Genomic DNA, 19,775 nt, shown 5'->3' on the forward strand with positions numbered 1-19,775 from the left:
TGTTTGCAGACTTGAAGTCGTCTTTATTGGCTGCATTAATATCGAGACAAAACATGCAATTAGGCTGTAATTTGGCCCCGTGGTGGCACTTGTGAAGACTGGCTGTTTGTATCACTGCACCTCCTTCCATGGAAACAGGCTCATTCACTTCTCTTACTTGGCTTTGACTCCGGGAACCGTTTCATCTCACGTGCCTGTATGATGTTTGAAATTTTCCTCCAAATCTTACCTTGCCTTAAGATCAAAACAGTTATTCTACGAACAACCTAAATCTGTACATTCTCCTATGTTTCAAGCGTTTTTCTTTGGTGACATCCACTGTACCATTTGTGTGTGTGTGTGTGTGTGTGTGTGTGTGTATTAGTTTGCCTCCTCAAAATGGAAGAATCTAATTAACTGGCCAGGATATCTTTAAATTCGGCAATTCTGAATCTCCAGCTGTGGAAAAGGGAATTATTCTGTATCCCTTATTCTTGAACCAACTGTTCCCTAGCACGGTCTGCCACAAAAACTGTAACGCGTTACTGGAGCTTCTGCAGTTAGGGAGCGTCCCAAGACATGAAAGCGTGTGTGGGATGGGCTTGACCTTTGGGACTTTCTAAATGATCTATGGAAAACAATGATTTTTGTTCTGTTTGTTCTGATGCAGCTTCCATGAGGCAGTCTCAGGCTGTACCTGCAGATATGCGCCCGGAGATATGGATTGCGCAAGAGTTGCGGCGTATTGGAGACGAATTTAATGCATATTACCCAAGGAGGGTAATGCTGTTTTCTTCACCCCCTTCCTCCCCTCTCACACCCTTCCTCTCCTTGCCATTTGGAAGAAAGAAAAAAAAAAGAACAGTAATAATCCTCCGCTTATCCTGGAAATGAGAGGGATCACCTGTGTGTGACCTGCCGTTCTTTCACACGTTCCCTTTGTCTTGTGGCTGAGTTTAAGTTGTGGCCGTTGGACGGACCACAGCACAAGGCTGGCAGAGGGGTCTGGGGGGCACAGACCTTAAACCTTCCATGCTTAGAAAAGGGGAGTCATTTTATGCTTTGAAATAGCCCCACGCAAAGATGGACGCAGCCTTCAGTCTGTAAGAAGGTGTTTCTGCCCCCATCTTGAGGCACTTTGGGTCAAAAGTTAAAGGGATTTTTCCAGTTCCACCCTGATGGCAGCACTGAACTGAAAGTCCCCTCTGCGACCTGCCAGGCGCTGCGTCCAGGCATGGAGGCCTTTGTCCTTTCAGCCCCCGCTCCTGTCCTCGGGTGCCCATGTCTTGAAACGTATTCGGAGGCCAGTGATTAATCATAGCTTGCAATCTGGGGTCTAAAAATTTTATACCCCACATTGACGGCCACTGGAATTTTTGAGGTGTGCTATTGGTTTATTAAAAAAAAAAATCCAGCCTTATGTCTTATTCCACAGACACATGGTATGTTTTGTTTGGTTTTTTTTTGGCCAGTGGCAATATATGTTACCACTGGGACACCTTTTTTCCCATGGAAGGCATTTTAAAATGTGTCGGAGGTGGCTCTCACACACCAGCAAATGTGCAATGGAATGTTTTTTAGGTGTGCTTACCTTTTTCTGACAACCACGTATGATGATATTTCTGTTAATTTATCCAAAAGGAAGACACCTGAGTCTGACTCTGTAGAAAATGACTGTTAATACCATTCTTTCTTACTGTGCTATTTCTCACCTGCCTCCTTTTTTTTTTCCCCCAAACATTATTGTTTCATAGACGTACCTCTCAAAGATTTTTAATTTTTTTTAAGTTTCTTTTTTCTTCTGGAGGGAGTGTGTTCATGCTTAGGACACCCCAGGATTTCTGTCCTGCTTTAAATGTTCATCTCTTTTGTAGCTAGCTGCTGCTAAGCAGGTTACTTACAAGTTCTTTCAATCAGTCTTGCTTCCTGTCTATATACAGTGCCATTTAAGCTTTTTTAAACAAACATGGGGACATTTTCCCATTACAGGAAGGTCTCTGATTTCCTTAGTACAGGGGGCTAGGGACTTGCAGCAAACTCACACTGAATCCTCTTCCTGCCTTCCTGTGGGCTGTGTAGGTCTGTGTGTCTGATGGGAAATGTGCTATAGTATGATTCTGTCATTAGGTGGGAAATGTCTCATTGATGCATGGGCCTCGGAATTTCCTGGGATCCCCTGTCTGTAGCTGGCAGAATGCCTGGCATCGTAGAGACCAGTTCACAGAACGTAAATTCCCCGTCAGCCTAGATCTGAAATGGTCACATCATTTTTGCAAGGTTGACCGTTCTGTAATTTGTCACCCAATTTACTGTTTACCCAGTTCCTCTGCCTTGGTTTCTCTGAAGGGGCTTCAGTGTTACCATGTGTGAGTGGACTCGGCTCTCCTGCTAGGCTAGGGGAGATGGAACAGAAACAGGGCCCTGGGATATTTGAAATGTGGGCTTCGTGCTGAGGTGGAGAGGCCATGGGTCCCTTCAAGGGAGTCAGACTGAATACCTTCAAGTCCCGATTCTACAATCATGTCCCTAACCCAGCAGGAAGAGGTCACGTGTGACGGACGTGGCAGCCTCTCAGGGGAGCCGAGGCAGTGAACTGAACGGTCCGTCCTGCTTCCCCAATTTGGAAGTGGCTGGTGGATGTCCTTTGGGCCAGGTCTGACTTGGGTGGGGCTCCCCAGGAGAGATGAGGCAGTTGGGCCCTGGACACTGAGACCAGTCAGCACAGTTCCATCCACGGCCACAGAGCTGGGTGTGTTTAAGGATATCTTGCAAACGTGACACAGCCCTTGGGCTGTCTTCATTACCGTGCCTCTCCACTGAGGGTGGGAGAAAAGCATCTAACAGTTCACACCCTTCTCCCAAGGTTATTGCACAGTTTATTTTTCTTTTGTGTTTTTTTTTTGAAGGGGGAGGGGAGGTGATTAGGTTTATTAATTTATTTATTTTTAATGGAGGTGAATCCGGTACCTTGAGCATGCCAAAGCATACACTCTTACCACAGAGCTATACCCTCCCCACATCGCACAGTTTAATGTTGGAGATGGGTCATGTCTGTTTTTTCAGTTGAGATGTAATAACCTATTTGTTCTCAGTGCTTTTGGTAAAATAAATACAAGTTAGTCACATTGCAGTATTTTGCAATACTTTGTAATTGTGAACCTCATTTGGCATCTCTTAAAAAAAAAATGAACCAATGCAAAAATGCAGTCACTAATCATATAAAGAACTCCAGCTCTCTAGGAAGGCTGGAAATCCGGGGGAGGAGCAGAGATAGACTCTTCTGACAACTTGATTTTTCTAAAGTGAAACAGACATGTTCTCTAGGTCTTACTCCTAGCCAGTTCAAAACCCCAGACCCTGAAACTCAGGATAGTGACACACTGACCCCCAAAGCCACTGACGCCTGTCCCGAGGGTTGTCGGATTCAGAACCGCCCAGTGTCTGCAGCCACACTGATCGAGCGATGTGGAGTTATCGGGGTGGGAGTCCGCGCTGTCCCCCCACCGAGTGGTTACCTCTTGGCAGGCGGAGTCCGTCCCGCGCTGCTTTCTGGCGAACTGCAGCCTTTTACGTATCTGGTGTCTCTGTTTGCTTTATACTGTACCTTTTGTAAAGTGTTGGTCTTCTGTTGCCACAAGCCTCACGGAGCCTGACAGGATATTTTCCCGTTTTTTCAGTTAGAGCAATAGAGGAAGTTGTCGTGTAGTTGTCATGTGTTCAGTGCACTTGTGGGCAGTGGGGAAGCGTTTGAGACGGAGCTGTGGAGTCTGAACCCCTTGGAGCAGGAGGTGAGAGAGGCCCAGGTGAGCGCAAAGCCCCAGTGCATGTTCCCTTGTCCTTCTGTGGCTCGGTGTCATTGCCCCAGACCATCCCGGCCCCCTCTGCCTGAGGGCAGTTTTACTGCTCCAAGTCTGCTGTGTGTTTTGTAACGTTCTGTTTGGAAATAATTGCAGACTTAACACCAAAGTTGCAAGACTGGAACGAGACCCCTCTCCTGTCTGCCACCCCAGTTCCCTGCTGTTAACATTCTGCCCCGTTTGCCGTAACGTTTTCCCTCCTCATCCCTCCCTGTGTGCAGACTGTTTTCTGAAATATTCGAGAATAAGTTGCAGGCATGGTGCTCCTTTCCTCTTAAATTCATCAGCGTGTACTTCCTAAGAATAAGCGTGTTCTGTGATAGAACCGCAGCGTTAATTATCAAGGTCAGGAAATTAAGTGTCACAGTACTGTTGTGTCACCTGTGGGCCTTATTCAGACTTTGCCAGCTGTCCCAACGGTGTGACATTGTGTCAGGAGGCACCGGGTGTCCGTTTGTCCCGTTCGCAGGACTCTGATCAGAGGTGGTGTCCTCCAGTACGAAGTCAGTGCTTCTCCACTTGTGATGGAAGGAAGGTGTGTGTAAACGAGGAAGAACTTTCCTTTCTCCCCTACATGTTTATTTCATTCATCAGCTGAAGTTTGTGGGCCCCTCTTTAGTTCAAAAGGTTATGATGTGTTGCTCTCAGAACTTAATTTGTTGCTCAGATTGTCACAGATTTGGCCAGGGGCAGCCATCCGGTGCATCTCCACCATGTCCTTAGGCATTAAAGTGCCCGAGCAGCCCAGGCACCCGCAGAGCGTGTTGTGGGACAAAACCCAAGGGGACAGAGAGGCGATGGAGCTGTGCGGTTTGTTGCTGGATGACCTGCAGCCTCATAGTGTCCTGACTGCCACAGCTCCCCATGTCCAGCTCTGTGAGACCCCAGGGAGGGAGGGCGGGGACCCAGGGACGTCGTGGGCCTGCGGGGAAGCTGTGTCCTCTCTGGGGCCTTAGGAAGAAGGCAGGCGAGCAGCTGGCAGGGAGACTCAGTGCAGTGTGGTCGTGTTTGTTTCAGCAGCCCGCTCCTGGCAGCCTCCTCTTCCCTGCAGGTGGGAGCATCCACACTGACAGCCAGCTTCCCTTTGGTTCTTGAGAGCCTCTGCTAGTTCCCTTCACAAGTCAGAAATCACGTGAGTGCCAGCCCAAGTCCCCGGTCCATCTGCTGCAGGGACTGCCGGCACGGGTGGGGCCTGGTCCCCTGCAGGCCGGGGGTGCTCTGTGCTCGGCCAGTTCTCGGGGGTGATGTCCGCGTGGATGGGATTCTTGTCCCAGGTGGGGGTTGCAGTCTGAGGTGTGGAGAGGGTGCTGGGCCCTCCAAAACGTAAAAACACCTGCTCTTCCCTGAATGTGCCCCGACCCCTAACACCGAGACTGGGATTGTTCACCTTCTTTGCTTTGCCCTCAGGTTGCCTGGCCTGAGTCGCTGCACAGACTGCTGATGGGTACCTGTGACCCGGGGGCGTCTTGGTGGTGGGCTGCAGTGGGAACAGCACACGGTGCTAACAGGCTCTAGATGGGCCGAGAAGTGGATGTAAAACCCTTTCATTGTCTGATCGCGAGGAACACTGTATCTTTTGTTCACACTGCCTGTTTCCTACTTCTGCCCTGGGCGGGCATGTGCAGACATGAATTGACCAAACTACACGTAGTGGAGCGAAGTGCAGCATTCAGCCAGACAAAATAAGAAAGGGTGGCTCGCTCGCGGGCCGGTTTTGAGGGAAACAACAGTTTAGTTGGAGTGTCAGCACGTTAGCATTTGAATATACTGTTGACCTTTGAACATCAAAGGGGCTGCAGTCAAAAATCTGAGTACTGCTCTCTCTGCTTCAAAACCAAGGGATTGATAAATGACTCACCCAAGGGCAGGAAGCTGAAACTGTGGGGACTGTGGGCTCAGACCTTGAATCCTGACTCGGTCCGTTCACCTTCCGGAGCCCCATTTTCAGTCAGATGGTTAAACCAAAGTATATAGAGATGAAAATGCTGTGCTGGCTCGTCGCTGTCACTCTCTCTTCTCTCACGTTGAGCTGTTAATTGAAGTATTTCTCAACTGGTCTTCAGTGTTTAGAAAGAGAGGTGCCAAGAACTGTGTTCACCTGTCTGCTCGGTGCCCACTGTTTAGAGGAAGTGTGCGTCGGACCCCTGGCGCTCTGTGTCTGTCTGGGTTACGCAGATGTGAGACGAGGCTGAGGCACTGGTGTGTGTGTGAATGGCTGGGTGGGCACCGAGCTGGATGTGGTTGTGTGTTCCCGCTGCCCGCGAGGGCGCCGTCAGGCCGTGGCAGGTGGGCGCACCTGCACGGCTGCCTGGCTCTTGGGGGACCGTCAGCCAGTAACACATAACCATTTGGAGACGCAGGTGCCTGGAGGGGGACTTCAGAGAGGTCTAACCAGGGTTTTTTTTTAATCTCTTGAGGAGGAAATGAAGATGCACATGAAGCTTGCCCTCCTGCAGACGCACAGAAATAATAAGCCTGTCACGCCGTCCTCCGCTAGAGCTGTCCCAGCTGAGCCCAAGCGGAGAGGTTTGAGTTGTGGTTGAAGTGCTTACGTCTCATTAGCATTTTTCTGAGGCTGGGGCATTTCAGAACAGTGTGTTCTTGCTCTGAGTCTAACGTTGTGGCCAGTGATGCCTCGTGCAAGAGATGGAAGGGCCATTTCTGGCTTCTCCGTGCTTGGCCCTAGCACAGCGTCACATCTTCCAGGTCATGGGCCTGGGGGCCGGTGACTTAGAGAGCCCCTGGGGAGGCGGGCATGTTGTACCGAGAAAGTCCAGCGCGTGCCAGGCCTGACCCAAGGTCAGTGGGAGAGAGATTACTTGTCCTACCAAAAGCCTTAATTGTTTCCTTGAAATGATGCGTCAAAAATAGAGTGGGATTCGTGCGCATGGAGTCCCTGTGCCGTTTGAGGAGCGGTACCAGAGCAGTGGGAGTCAGGCGAGGGCCCTGGGAGTGAGGGGAGCGCTCACTCCTGGCGCTTGGGGCAGGGGGAGGGAGACACCACATCCGGCCTGCAGCTGAGGGGCTCCCCTGGTGCCCTTTCTACAGCTGTGTTGACATCAAAGCGTGTTAGGCACCAGCTATGCAAATGACCGTGTTGCCTTGGTGATAAATAGAAAGTGAACTTGGTCTTTGGGCAGCACTGTGGCTGCTTGGTGTGACACCTGAGCGCAGCCGTGGAGACGGACCTGCACCAGAATCTGAGCCGAGATGCCGCTTGGCTGCGGTTCCTGGTCTCCCGGTGGAGAGAGACCAGGACTCCTCAGAGCCCTCCACGTGGGGTCATCGCACCCTGGCCTGCGCCTCTCTGACCTGTGTCTCACCTGCTTGTCATGCAGAATAACGTCTAGATTGATGGGTTAGGAATGGCTCGAGGTGGTCTTCCATTGAACAGATCATTGGGACCCTCTGTCCCCTGTGATTATGGCAGTGCTCAGCACTGTTCTGGAAGATGATGTGACAGCACCTCGGGGGCGGGGGGGACCCCCGTCCAGACAGATGGTGTGTCCTCACTTGCCCAAACTAGAACAGAGGTTCTCTCTTTGTGAGTGTCCTTCCTGGTCTCAGGAGTCCAGAATGCAGTCTCCTGTAACAGGTTCCCACTTAAAGATAAGTCTACATTAAAAAAAAAAAAGTTTAGGACATCTTAGGCATCCTATGTTGAAATTCTCTAAGAAACAAGTTTTTGAATAAGTTTAAAAAGTTGCTCCGAGTCTCAGAGTTCTGTAGGTATATTTGCTTTTTGGTTTGTCTCCTAGAATTTGGTACTGAGCTCTTTTTGATAAGACGATGGAAATAGTGTCGCTTGTTACCTTGACCGCCAGGGAACTCTATACCTAAAGTGTGGCTGTGTTGCAGCAAATCTGAGCCCTAGTTCCCAGGGTAAGTCTTGTCTTTATTAATGTTATCTGTGATTTCTCTTTCTTGTCCTTTATTTTTATTGCACTGCGCACATCTGTGGTTTTTCTGGTAAGCCCCCTTGAGTAATGCTGAGTGTATGTGTGTGTTGTCCTTACTGAGTCATTCAGCCCAGTGAGGTTTGGCCCTGCCTTTGGAGCATGGATGGGCCAGCTTGTGTTCTGTGCTGCCCTGAAGTCTGAGCTGAGCTGTTAGAATCACTTGGTGGTTCCTGATCCTCACTCTGCAAACTCGGTCTATGAAACTGCAGGAAAGCTACACTGGCCAGGGGTTGTGAAGACTGAAAGGCACGTGCCAAGTTGTCTCAGTTAGCAGTGGCAGTGGGTGGGTCTTCTCGTCCGCAAGCTTGGGCGCACGGAGTCTGAAGGCCTCGTGTATCTTGTGCACTTTCCAGAGGCTGGGCTCATCTCCGTCTGCAGGAGAGTGAAGCCAGATCAAAGATGCCCTCTGCAGGTGAGCCAGGGTCAACCTGACCCATTCCCTAGGGCAGCCTGGGGTCGAGGCCTTTTTTGTATCACACGCCTGCTTCCCTGGATGGGGCAAGAGTGTGTTTTGCTGTGATTATTTTGGCATTAAAATGTAGTTAAGTTCTCTGATACCTGGTTTGGTGGTCTCAGGTGTAGCTTGAAGATGGTCCCAGCACTAAAACCGTGGTGGCGGCTGGTGCTGAGTCTGGTCACCTGCCCTCCTCTCCTGTCCCACCACAACGGCACGTGCCGAGGCCCCAGCTCCTCCCTGCGCTCCGTCTTCCTCCCCACATGGGCTGCTCCCCAGCCCTGCTTCCCAGTCTAGGGCGGTCCCTTGGCACAGCTCCCCGCCAGCTGCCACCCAGGTGAGCCCGTGACCTCTGGTGTGGACAGACAGGGAGCTATTTGGGATTCCCTGCTGTGAACGCTCTTGGCACCGTCTCCAAGGATGTACGTCACATCTTCAAAGGGTACCTAAGTCTGTCCAGGGAAGCCTGGAGCACCTGAATCCCCCACCGCTTACCTTTGCGGGACTCTTGTTGGACGAAACAGTCCTGGAGCTTGGCATTGCTTTTCATTCTGGTTTATTATGAAAAATCAAATACTTGTTCACCATCGAATACGATTTTCCCCGAAGCTTGTTGGCTGCTGCCCCAGTGCAGTGCCCCGGGTCTCTGCCTGCAGCACTCCCCCCCGCCCGTCCCAGTACCTCTGGCCCTGTGCCTTCCTGCCCTGGCCCCGCTGGCAGATGCTTCTTCCTCTGTCATTTTCTCTACCTCTGTGTCATCCTTATCATATGATTACATTTATTCACACGGCCCTGCCCCTCGCCAGAGCATAAGCTCCATAAAGGAGGTGCTGTCATGTGACTCTGGACAGGAAGGACCCTCCCCATCTTGACTGTGTCTTGGCACAGGCCTCAGACTTCACTGGAACGTGCGGATGTTTTTCCGCCTATGAGGTGGGAACTTGCACTTGCCGCCCTCCTGATCCAGAGGCGGGTCGGCAGCAGTGGTTTTCCCCCCGGGCAGTCCTCACTGCGGGCAGCAAGCACTGTGGGCGCCCCATGGGCTGGGCTGGCGCCGTGCCCTTCTGTACGGGGTCCTGGCAATTCTAGGATGCCCGTGAGACCACCTGGGTGCAGACCCAGGCCTCCGAGTCGGGCGTTCCCTGTGATGCAGGCTGGTGTGGGGGCTGCAGGGGTCCCTCACCCAGAGAGCAGCATAGATGGTCAGGGTGGCCATAAAAGGCAGTTGCCCCAAGTAGTATATAGTTCCTGATCCAGACCACGGAGATGAAAATTCTTGACGGGATGGGATCCTCCACTTGGGGTGTGTGTGTCCACACGTGCGCACTGAAAGGTAACTGCGATTCCTAAACTGTCTGTATTCAGTAGCATTTTTAGCTTTTTAATAATCTCTTTACCCAAATGAAACATCGTAATGTATCTTTCCAAAGTGTTCTTAGGATTTACACTAAAAGCGTTAATGCAACTCTGATCCAAGAAGTGTTGTTTTTCACATAAAGGGCGAAGGACCGGGGTTGATGGTTAAGCAGAGAGTATATATTAATGTGCTAGGGCGTCTGTAACCGGGTACCACAGTCGGTGGGTGGGTCTCCAACAGCAGAGACGTGTTTCTGCACAGTCAGTCCTGGGGGCCAGAAGCCCGGATATCACGCTGGCTGGGCCAACATAGTCACCCCCATGTCCCACCGTTAGTCTGCCCACAGCAAGTGCTGCCTGTCCCCCAGTGGCGTGTGAGGTGACGGCTGTCCATCCACGCCAAGCTATCAGCTGCTGCGGCCGGCGGTGCCAGCTGTCACGGGCTTTCTAGGCTGGCACGGCTCTTGGAATTGGTGGTGATGGCTTCCTCCGTTGAATGTCATCCAAAAGCAGTTGTTCGCTGGCTTAGCGGCTTGTGCCCTGTGTCACGCGTGCTGCCTGAGAGGACAGGTGTCCCCGTGTCCTCACCAGCCCAGTGGTTCCAGCATCTCATTTGTCAGGGAGTAAGTGTTCCTTTTGCCACATTTTTCCTGCATCCCCTCCACTGCGGCATGTCTTTGACTGAGATGAAAAGCAAAGCTCTAAAAAACTCAGACTCCTTCCTCGTATCACACCTGCTGTCCTCCGATGGTGTGCGAAAGGCTTCTCCTCCCAGCCTCTGCCAGTTCTGGAATGTAAAATTGGCTGAGTGTCAGCAGTAGGGGTCTGTCCGTAATGTGTGACCTGATCCCCTCGTGGTGTCGTCTTGACCACAGTCTCTGGTCCTCCCGAGGCCAGCAGTGACAACCGGCTGGCTTGAGATTTCCCACCTCGAAGTGATGGTTCAGCCCAGCCCTGCATATACTTTCTTCATTTCAGTAAGTCGTGGTTTTATTTTGAATCAGCCTCTTTCAACCTGTTAATATTAGTCTCTCAACTAAAATTAACCTTCCCCTATATTATTCTCACCCAAAAGAAGCAAAGTAATTTTGAAAGTTAAATCAAAACAAAGCAATCTCGTGTGTCAGGCTGATAAAAATCACAGACTGTGGTTACAGAGCGCCTCTGCAGGAATCGCTTACAGAAAACTGATTTCCTCCAGTCTGGTTCTGGAAGGAGCCGGGGAAGTGCTCCGGCCTTATCGCAGCTCCATCCTGTCCACGGAGCCCGGGAGGGCTGTGTAAACAAACAGTGAGCCCCGTGCACAGCTGGTGTCTGTGGGCGGTGTTTGGGTCTGAGCAGGGGCTGCCTGTCCTGAGCCTGACTCAGGGCCAGTGGTTCGGTGGGTGGTGTGCTTGGAAGCCACCCCCATCCCAGGGCCCACCGGAGTGAGAAGGGGGTGGCCTGGGGATCTCAGACCCAAACAGTGAACCAGGTTGTAACTCCTGACGTGGAGGGAGGCGTGTTCTGCTCCCAGCTTTGGCTGCTCAGAACTTACACCTTGCACTTACCAGCAAGATGGATTAGAACTTGAAGGTGGGCACACGCTTGAGACTCCACCCCTGAGACCTTAAAATAACCTGGCCTTTTCCTCTGGAACAGGTTCCCAGCTTGTCCTAAACCTCTGGTGGTCACTGATACACAGGCCTTTGTTACTTCTCATCGCTCTTTGCTCCCCACTGCAGGGTGGTGGGGGGTTTGGGGGTTGACTCCGCCCGCGTCTCTGACCGTGGGCGCAGCGCTGGGCCAGCAGCGTCTACTCAGCGGGGCTGGCGGGGCTGATGGCAGAGGCATGGCGGCGCATCAGTGCACCACTTTATTTAGCTTCTTAGGGCAAATTACCCCAAATCACTGGTCTCTCAAGTAAATAACAGCCACCCTTAAATTCACCCTTGAGAGAGTCTGGAACATATTTGAATGTCAGTAACTTGGACAGTAAGATAGTTACTTTGCATCCTTCGGCGTCTCCTCCTTTCTGTCGTCTCTACCCTTGCCTCTCCGCACCGGACCCCAACTCCTGGACTTGGGGTGGCTTTCCTCCAGCACCTGCAGGGAGGTGGCGGAGATCCCTTCTCAAGGGGTTGATGCGTCTGCTGGTCAAGGCGGCTGTGGCTGGGGACAGCACTACCTGCAGACAGAACATGTGGTTTTTAGAGGGGTAAACAGACTCGGGGATTCTCTTTGAGTTTTATACAATCTTTTGGTCACTTTCCTTTTTCTTTTTAGAAGAAAATCACTTGTTGCGCCTGCTCTCTGCATGGGGATGTCTTCCTGTTTGGGGAACATGAGAAGGACTCCCCTTCAGGTCTTGTGTTAGAGCTGGCCCTTGGGTGCCCTTTAAGGGGTGCCTTCATAGCAGTTAAGATGAGATGGGTGGGTTCCCTTAAATATGGGCGTCCGTCCCCCTGCCTCCCTCTCCTGCGAAAGAAGTCAGGGCTGGAAGGTAAGAAGCTTTTCTTTTGTTGTTTCAGGTCTTCCTGAATAATTATGAGGCAGCCGGAGCGCACCCGCAAATGGTTCTCTTACGCCTGTTACGATACATCGTCCGTCTGGTGTGGAGGATGCAGTGACGACGGGCTCCTCGTGGACCCGGGACGTGTGCAGACATTTCACTTGTTCAGACCGACAGGCCAGCGCCAGGGTCTCTCGGGACCAGTGCTGTGCAGCCCGCGGCTCTTTGCTGGAGGGGTGGGCGGGGAGCCACCGGCGAGTCCCCGCACCTGCACGTGGACCTGACCTTGTCTGTTCACCACCACGCGGCAGGCAGCATTTCTGATGAAACCTTGTTGTGAATGTAAATGAGGGAAGGTTCTCTTTTTAAACAATGTACAAATCATGGTTCTCTGGAGCAGGATTTTATGCAAGAATGGTGTTTACATGTGGTGTGTCGTCCCCCCCCCCACCTTCTTTGATAAGAACAGGTTTTTCAAAAAGGAAATGGAAACTTTTTAACCAACTTGTGAGTGATTTTTGTACTAAAATTTTAAGAACCTTTTGCCTACTCTCAGAGGATTGTGTAAACTCTGCAGTGGAAACTGAGCCAGCTAATTTATGAAGCTGCCTTAGTTTATTTTTAGACGTCACTGTACAGCATTTTTAACCGGGAGAGGTGTGAGGTGGCCCCTCCCTTCCCTGCCATTGCCCCTTGGACCTTTTTTTTTCTTTAAATCATTATTAATACCAAAAAAAGTTCTTACGAAATGGAACTGGTTAAAGGGGCAGAGGGGTCTCTTGTCAGCCTGTATTGATGCGCCACTCCCGTTTTGTAAATATTTACTTACCTCCTCAAATTCATTTGCCTCTGTGGCAAAATTCCAGAGTCTTGTGTTTTTCCTTACGTCCTTTCGTGATGCTCCTTCAGCCTGTCGGGACGGTGACACACATGTTTGGCCCAGTGTATTTTCGTGAGAAAAAGTAATTGGGTCAGAACACGAGTTAGCATCCGCCTGTATCAGACGCAGCTCGGTTCGGCCGTTGGTAGCTTACTCACTGGGAAGGGCTTGGTGACGGTTTTCGTTTGGTTTTGATGGGCTTGTCATTGAGCAGTGTTCTAAAGAGGTCGTTGCAGTCATAACGCAAAGCATTACGCCCCCTCTCTCTTGGCTTTTCTGGACGCCCGCTTTCCCATTGTCCCTGGAGGTACGTACGCTCAGCATAAGGTCCCAGGGGCTTGACATGCCCACCTGCAGCCGAGTTCAGCCGCAGGTGTCTTAAGCCCCAGCCTTCGTGGGAACTGGCTGCAGGCGGGGCTTCAGACAGCTGTTTCCTGGCTCTTCGTCCAGCTCAGAGTTCATCTGGCCTCTGATGGCACGCTCTTGGTTCCCACTCTCCTAAACCCACTTTGAAATGCAGACTTCATTCTGCTCTCAGCAAGTCCATGAGAAAACCCCCATCGGGCTCAAGTCTGAAATGGCCCCTCGGCCTTCTTTCTGCCTGATGTGTGGGTCACCTGTGCCGTTTCTCCTGAGAGAGCTGGATTTTATCAGGCCCCCTTCGTGCAACCATTTCTGCTGCGTGTGCCCTTGCCCCAGGCCTGCGGTGACGAAGGCAGTGAATGGAAGCCCACAAGCTGGCCGGTCTTTTCAAAGGCAGTTAAACAACTGGGGAGACCCAAGAAAGACAGGTTAGGGAGCACTGCAAAAGAAGAGGTGGGGACGACTCTGAACCCTTACAGTTTTTGAAACTTCTGATCATTTCATAGCTTTTTAAAAGAAAACGTGACTTTTCAAATGAGTCAGCAGTGCCAACAACGATTGTATGTGCTTGTGGCCCACTGAGGACCAGTGTTTTCCCGTCATAGGTTGGAAAATTCCATTCGTTTTTCTATTTTCATAATTTTGTACAAATATATATATATATATATATATATTGCATATACACTCTTCCTTAGATAGAGATATTTGACTCCAAATAGTCTTCCTTTTTAAAAAAAATTTCTTTTCCCTCCATATCTTCTTGGGGTCTTGAATCGTTTTACAGCTGTGTTGAGTCTCAGCTTGTGCCCTTGACATCTCTGGAACCCCCTCTGGGGTCCTGGAGTCCACGCGGCTGTAAGCCGTGGACCTGCTGGACACACACACCAAAGACGTATTTGGTTCTGGGCCCTGCCCCTCCCAGGATCTCCGGACTCACGTGCCAGTCTCTGGGACTGGAGCACTTTACTCTTGTTTCTTCAGTCCTGGTGCCCCGGGGGCTGAGCCCTCGCTCACCCACGGGCAGGTTTACCTCGGGCCGGGCGGCCTCCAGGCCCCCGTGGAAGCAGCTCGTGAGGAAATAAGAGATTCTATGAATTGTACAAGTATTAAGAGATGTTGCCCCAGGACTTAAGAGAGATGACTGGATGTCTCTGTACTGTATGTGTCTGTCTATTAAGATGCCTCCCTGCAGAAAGTATACCCACTGTGGGTATATCTTTAACTTCTTATTTTTTATTTCTTTTACTTTTTGTAGGGAAAAAAAAAACAAAAAAAACTCGATCCCTTTTTGAAAACTTAATGCGGGTTTTGTGCCTTGACCACCTCGTCTCGTGGGAGGTTTGTAGAAAGTGTCCTGTGATGTATCACAGAAATGCAATAAACACACACAAAATTAACTTCATTAGTGCATCTTCAAATTACCTGGACTCCTACCTAGAAATGAGTTTATGAATTTTGGCGGGGGGGGGGGGCAGATTGTGGAGAAGCCAGGTAAAAATCTCTTCTGATTAAGAAAAGAAAAGAAAGGAAAAAAAAAAGTACACAGTAGACTACACTTTCTCCTGTTTCCCCATCTTAATATTGTATATATTTTGACTATTTATTAGATTAGGAAGTCATATTTTACTTATCAACTGAGCCAAATGTCTGTGTGCAATTATTGTGTTTCCTTTTACCTTTCTTGTAAAATTTTGTACAGCATAAATGAGTAAAAAACAAAAAAATCACTGTTTCTACTAAACTTTTTCAGAATTGAGGATTGTAAATATTGTAGATTCTTTTTCTGTGTAATGTGTCCTACTGTTTCATCATGCTGTAACTTGTAGAAATGTTGTATATTTATTTCTGGCTAATTTAATGTCTTATGTTCTTTAAAGTGTTGACCTCCCTTCCCCCTGCCCCCTGCTGTCCCATTAATGGCTTGAACTCTGAGGTGGTGACTGGTCAGCTCCCAACAGGCCACGTGGTCGTCTCGGGGTCGCCCTCCAGCTTTGGTTCCTGGTATTCCTGGTCAGATGGGTTTAAATTCTCGGGGTCCTAATGATGCAGTTTGTGTTAAGACGCCAGGCTATAAAATTCTACTCTAGAACTCTCCAGTGGCTTTCTTTTGTTCCAAAACAGCTAACTTCTTGTGGAAGCAAATGCTGTTAGCTCCAGGCCGTATCTTAAAACAACAACAAAAAAAGTCGGCTGTTGAAGATTTTCCCATTGAAAACTTATCCCTGACAAGGCAGCATTCAGAGGAAAGGAAATGTCCTCTTCTAGAGGTGATGCCATGAGGTTGTCGAGGGCAAGCATCAGGCAGGACGGAGGGACAGGTGGGACAGTTGCCCCTGCTTCCAGAGCAACTTCAGGACCACCTCCCACTACTAACCTTGTCAGCAACTGGTGAGTAGCTGAGTCCCCCCACCCCTGGCCTGCTCTGTGGCTTCCTGTGCTTTGAGGTGTGGAGTGAACTGTGTGTCTTCAGGAACTAATTGTACAGTGCCCCCCCCCCAGCCCTGAACCATTGGTCCCTGCATTTTGATCCACCTGCTTCTTCAGGGTGATGCCTTGTTTCTGCTTCTCCAAAGCCTTCAAGAGAGGTTGGGGGCCCCACTGGACTGGGTGTTAAAATGTGAAAGCTCGTGGAAGCTTTAAAGAGACTTCCTAGCGGTTCTGTGTCGATGATGGCTCTGTCATCCCTGCTGATTTAGCCTGGTGCCTGTGTGTGTCCACCTTGTGCACACGTATGTGCAGGGATGCGTCCACACGTGTCGCTAAACCAGCTGGGGTAACGCCTGTCCTGCTCCAAACGGTATTGTGTGTAAGAAGCTCCCAGCTAAGTAACTTGACTACTTTGATTTGGGAATTTCAGACTTTAGAAGCTCTCTTAAGTTCTACATCCAGGTTCTTGACCACTAGTTACTGTATCAGAACTCATCAGGTACACGTTTATAAATAGCACTGATCTGTCTGTATACTGACTCATCACTAACTTGTTCCCTAGGACCCAGCGTATGTAGCATTTGTATTGCAATTTCCCTGGCTTCCTTGTGTTTTGCACTGATGAATTTTGACAGGGTAAATTGCCACTTTACTTGTGCAATACTGCTGTAAATAACTGCAAATTTTTTTTTTTTAAGAAACGCAATCTTTTATGTTCTTAATGAATTTTATATGAATAAAACTTTCAACTAGTGTTGGTGAGCTGTTTGATTTGTTTCACAGAATGGTGGAGAAACAGCCGAAGGCATATGGATGCATTACACACCCACACTCTGCCTTTATCGGTCATGGACTGTCTTAACCTACATGCAGGTTTCGTGAATTCTCGCTTGAAGGCAGTTCTGTGTAGTAGACTTAAAAGCAAACCACTCTTTAAAGTTTTGAAGTGGCTGGCGAGAGCGACTGCAGAGTCTTCTGCCCACGTAGTCAGGTATGACTCAGCACCTGGTTGGGGGGGTGTGGATATTGGGTGACAGATCTGAACTGTATTGATTAGTGATTATAGCAGACACGCTGTCATCTCACCTCGTTTCATAGGTGGAAGAAAATCCAAAAGATGGAAGCCTGGTTAGACTGGTAGAAAGGGCTTATCTCTAGTGCCTGCTCAAAGCCAGGAGTCACCAACAGGTGCCTGGACCCGTGTGCGAACTGGTCACGGCCGCCCTCTAAAGGGGCCCCGTGCTGTACGGTGGGTGTGAACTGGCTTAGGGGATGGTGGGGAGAAATTAAAGCCCGATTTGGGGATATAGCTTCTAAAATCCTAAATAAATGACCTAATTTGCCACTTTCACTCTGAAATAAGTGCTGGGAAAGTCAGACTGGCTGAGCTTTGTTTTAAACTGGTAATAGGATAATGCTTTTCATTTTATTCCGGTGAGTAACCCATGTGTGTGTATATATACATTTCTTCATTTCAACTCAAGTGGCTGTGCTGGCTTCTATCTGCAATCCTGTTTCCTCAGCAAGGTAGGAGTTTGAATTTTTCCAGCCTATTTTCTCTGCAGTGTGTGTGTGTGTGTGTGTGATTGCTGCATCCTCCATGCCACCCAGCGCTGCCTGGCTCGCTCCTCGCTAGCAGTCGGAGAGCTGCTGGTGGTGGTTCCAGGAGGTGGGACAAACTGGCCGATGCTGCCAAACCGGCTGCTTGCTCGTTTCACACAATCCCCCGCTATCCTCCTGCCAAGCGTTTGCACGATGATACCAGCCTGGCGGGTGCGAGCCGTGGTGTTGGCTTGAATTCAGATTTTCCATTTCCGAGTAGGATGATCCTTTCAGACATTGTTGGCATCTGCCTCTTTTTCTAAAGGCCTTTGCTTATTTTCAGTTGGGTTTTTTATTTTTCCTGTTGGTAATTAACTCTGTTCTCGGCAAAAATCTCTCGTGTGTTGGAAATACGTTTCCTTCAGGCTGTTACCTCTTTTCCCCAACTTTGTATTATGAAGATTTTCAGAGGGGAGGGTATAGCTCAAGTGGTAGAGCGCTTGCTTAGCATGCATGGGGCCCTGGGCTCAATCCCCAGTCCCTCCTCTAAAGATAAACCTAATTACCTCCCCCTCCTGCCAAAGTAAAAATAAAAACAATAACTAAGCAATGCAATAATAAAGTATTTAAAAAAAAGATTTTCAAACGAGATGCCCACTGCTCAGATTCTGCCTTCTACATTTCACTGTACTTCCTTGATCACGCATCTGCCTGTTCATCAATCCGTCTTCCTTTTTGATGCCTTTCAAAGAAAATCGTAGTCATCAGCCACAATTCTCCTACATACTTCAGTATGCTTATCATTAGAGTTAATTAATTTTTTATAAATGTTGTCTTTTGAGGTAAAGTGCATATATAACAACTCTAAGGCATGCATTTGCCAAGTTGACCAAGGATGATGCACCTGTCACCCAAGCCCCTATCAAGATACAGAGCATGACTGTCACTCCAGAAAGTCCCCTCATGCTCCTCAGCCGATCCCTCCCCTCCTGCCTCCAGGGGTGACCTCTGTTCTGATTCGGGGTTTTTCCCCACCGTAAATTAGTTCTTAGTTTCCAGTCTGAATGGGACCATGCAATACGCGGTTCTTTGTGTCTGATTTCTTTTTTGCTCAGCATAATGTTAACCATGATCAGTAATTCCCTTTTTCTTGCCGAGTAGTAGTCTGTTGTATGAACACACCACAGCTTCTTCATTGTCTTATTAGTGAATACCCAAGCGCTACAGTTTGAGCTAGGATGAATCAAGTGTCTGTGAATATTCTTGAACACATTTTTTGTTTTTTTGTGAATGTGTGTTTTATTCCACTGCATGTCTCTTTGAACTGCAGTGGTGTCCTTGGTGTATTTGTCACCATTTTAGAAGCCAGATTTATCAATCTTACTAAGGTTTTTGTATTCTAAGAGCCCTCTCCTATGGCAAAGCCTTAATATATTTTCTAATATATTATATAATGCTACAGTTTGTTTTCGTTTTTAATCCACCTGAATTTTTTTAATGGTATAGTATGAATCTAACTTAATCCCCCGCCCCCGTAGACAGCCAACACTGTCCTCTTGCGTCCACCTGAGATGGCTCTTTGACATCCACCAAATTCTCATGTATGTGGTTCTGTCTCTCAACTCTTCCCTTTTCCAATGATATTTCTGCTGCTTCATGTACTTTATGCTGATGACCATAGGTTTATAGTATGTTTTGAATTTTTCGTCCTTTTTAAGATTGTCCGCGCCATTCCCTATTTTGTCTTTCATGCGCATTTTGGAATCAGTTGAAGCATCTCGAGAAGTCCTATGGGAGTCTTGTTGGGGATGGCAGTGACTCCATTCATTTAGGGAGTGTTGCCGTTTTCCCAAGATGCTGTCCAAGGTGGGTCCTATTTTTGTCTATTAGGCTTGTTTTTGATGCTGTTAGTGCACGTGACTCTTCTTCCCACATATCCTGCATGTTTCTTGTTGGCTTTTCTCAAGGGGAGGGGGCGAGGGGGAGCATCCAGGGTCCAGCCCACCTACCGCCCGCCTCTCTTATTTCCACCACAATTTCTCTTTGGGTGCCTGCCTCCCCCTGCTGCCTTCTACCTTTGAAACTTTCCCTGCGCCCTGTACGGCCGAGGGCAGGCCATGGGCTAGGCTTGGCCAGTCCAACACTCCTTCCCAGCACTTTGAATCTGGAGCAAGCAAGGCAAGGAGGGGCCGCTGGGAGGGCAGCATCCTTGTGGCTGGTGGGGCAGGTCAGCATTCCTTGCTCCGGGTGTCCACCGCCCAGCCGTCAGCCCGCAGGTGCCTGGTCTCCCAGCTTCCTGTTTGTTCCTTGAGCTCAGCGCCTGCCCTCCTGTGAGCGCTCTCTGTGCTGGGTTAGCCTGAGTCAGATTCCGCTGCTGGCAGCCTTAAGTGCTGACTCATTCCTCCCTGTCAGGAAGGACTGAGTCAAAGGGTTGTAAGGAGTTCTCTTTCAACAGTATGAATTCCAA

The 19,775-nt window shown here is 49.4% G+C and overlaps 1 protein-coding gene across 8 annotated transcripts in view; it reads left to right on the forward strand.

Annotated features, from left to right (window-relative positions):
• The window catches only part of BCL2L11 (BCL2 like 11), a 42,157-nt gene extending 25,637 nt beyond the window's left edge, over positions 1-16,520 (forward strand). For 5 of the 8 annotated variants that reach the window (XM_032469843.1, XM_032469839.1, XM_032469842.1 and 2 more), the window contains 2 exons: positions 650-759; positions 12,116-16,520. In XM_032469843.1, the coding sequence (XP_032325734.1) occupies positions 650-759; positions 12,116-12,214 (209 nt within the window). In that variant the 3' untranslated portion in view covers positions 12,215-16,520. Of the gene's footprint in view, positions 1-649; positions 760-3,656; positions 3,783-12,115 lie in introns of all 8 variants that reach the window. The other 3 variants (XM_032469847.1, XM_032469841.1, XR_004315908.1) reach the window with 2 other exon arrangements.
• The last annotated feature ends 3,255 nt before the right edge of the window (positions 16,521-19,775 follow it).

Source organism: Camelus ferus, chromosome 28 (assembly GCF_009834535.1).
Source record: "Camelus ferus isolate YT-003-E chromosome 28, BCGSAC_Cfer_1.0, whole genome shotgun sequence".
NCBI classification, from domain to species: Eukaryota; Metazoa; Chordata; class Mammalia; order Artiodactyla; family Camelidae; genus Camelus; species Camelus ferus.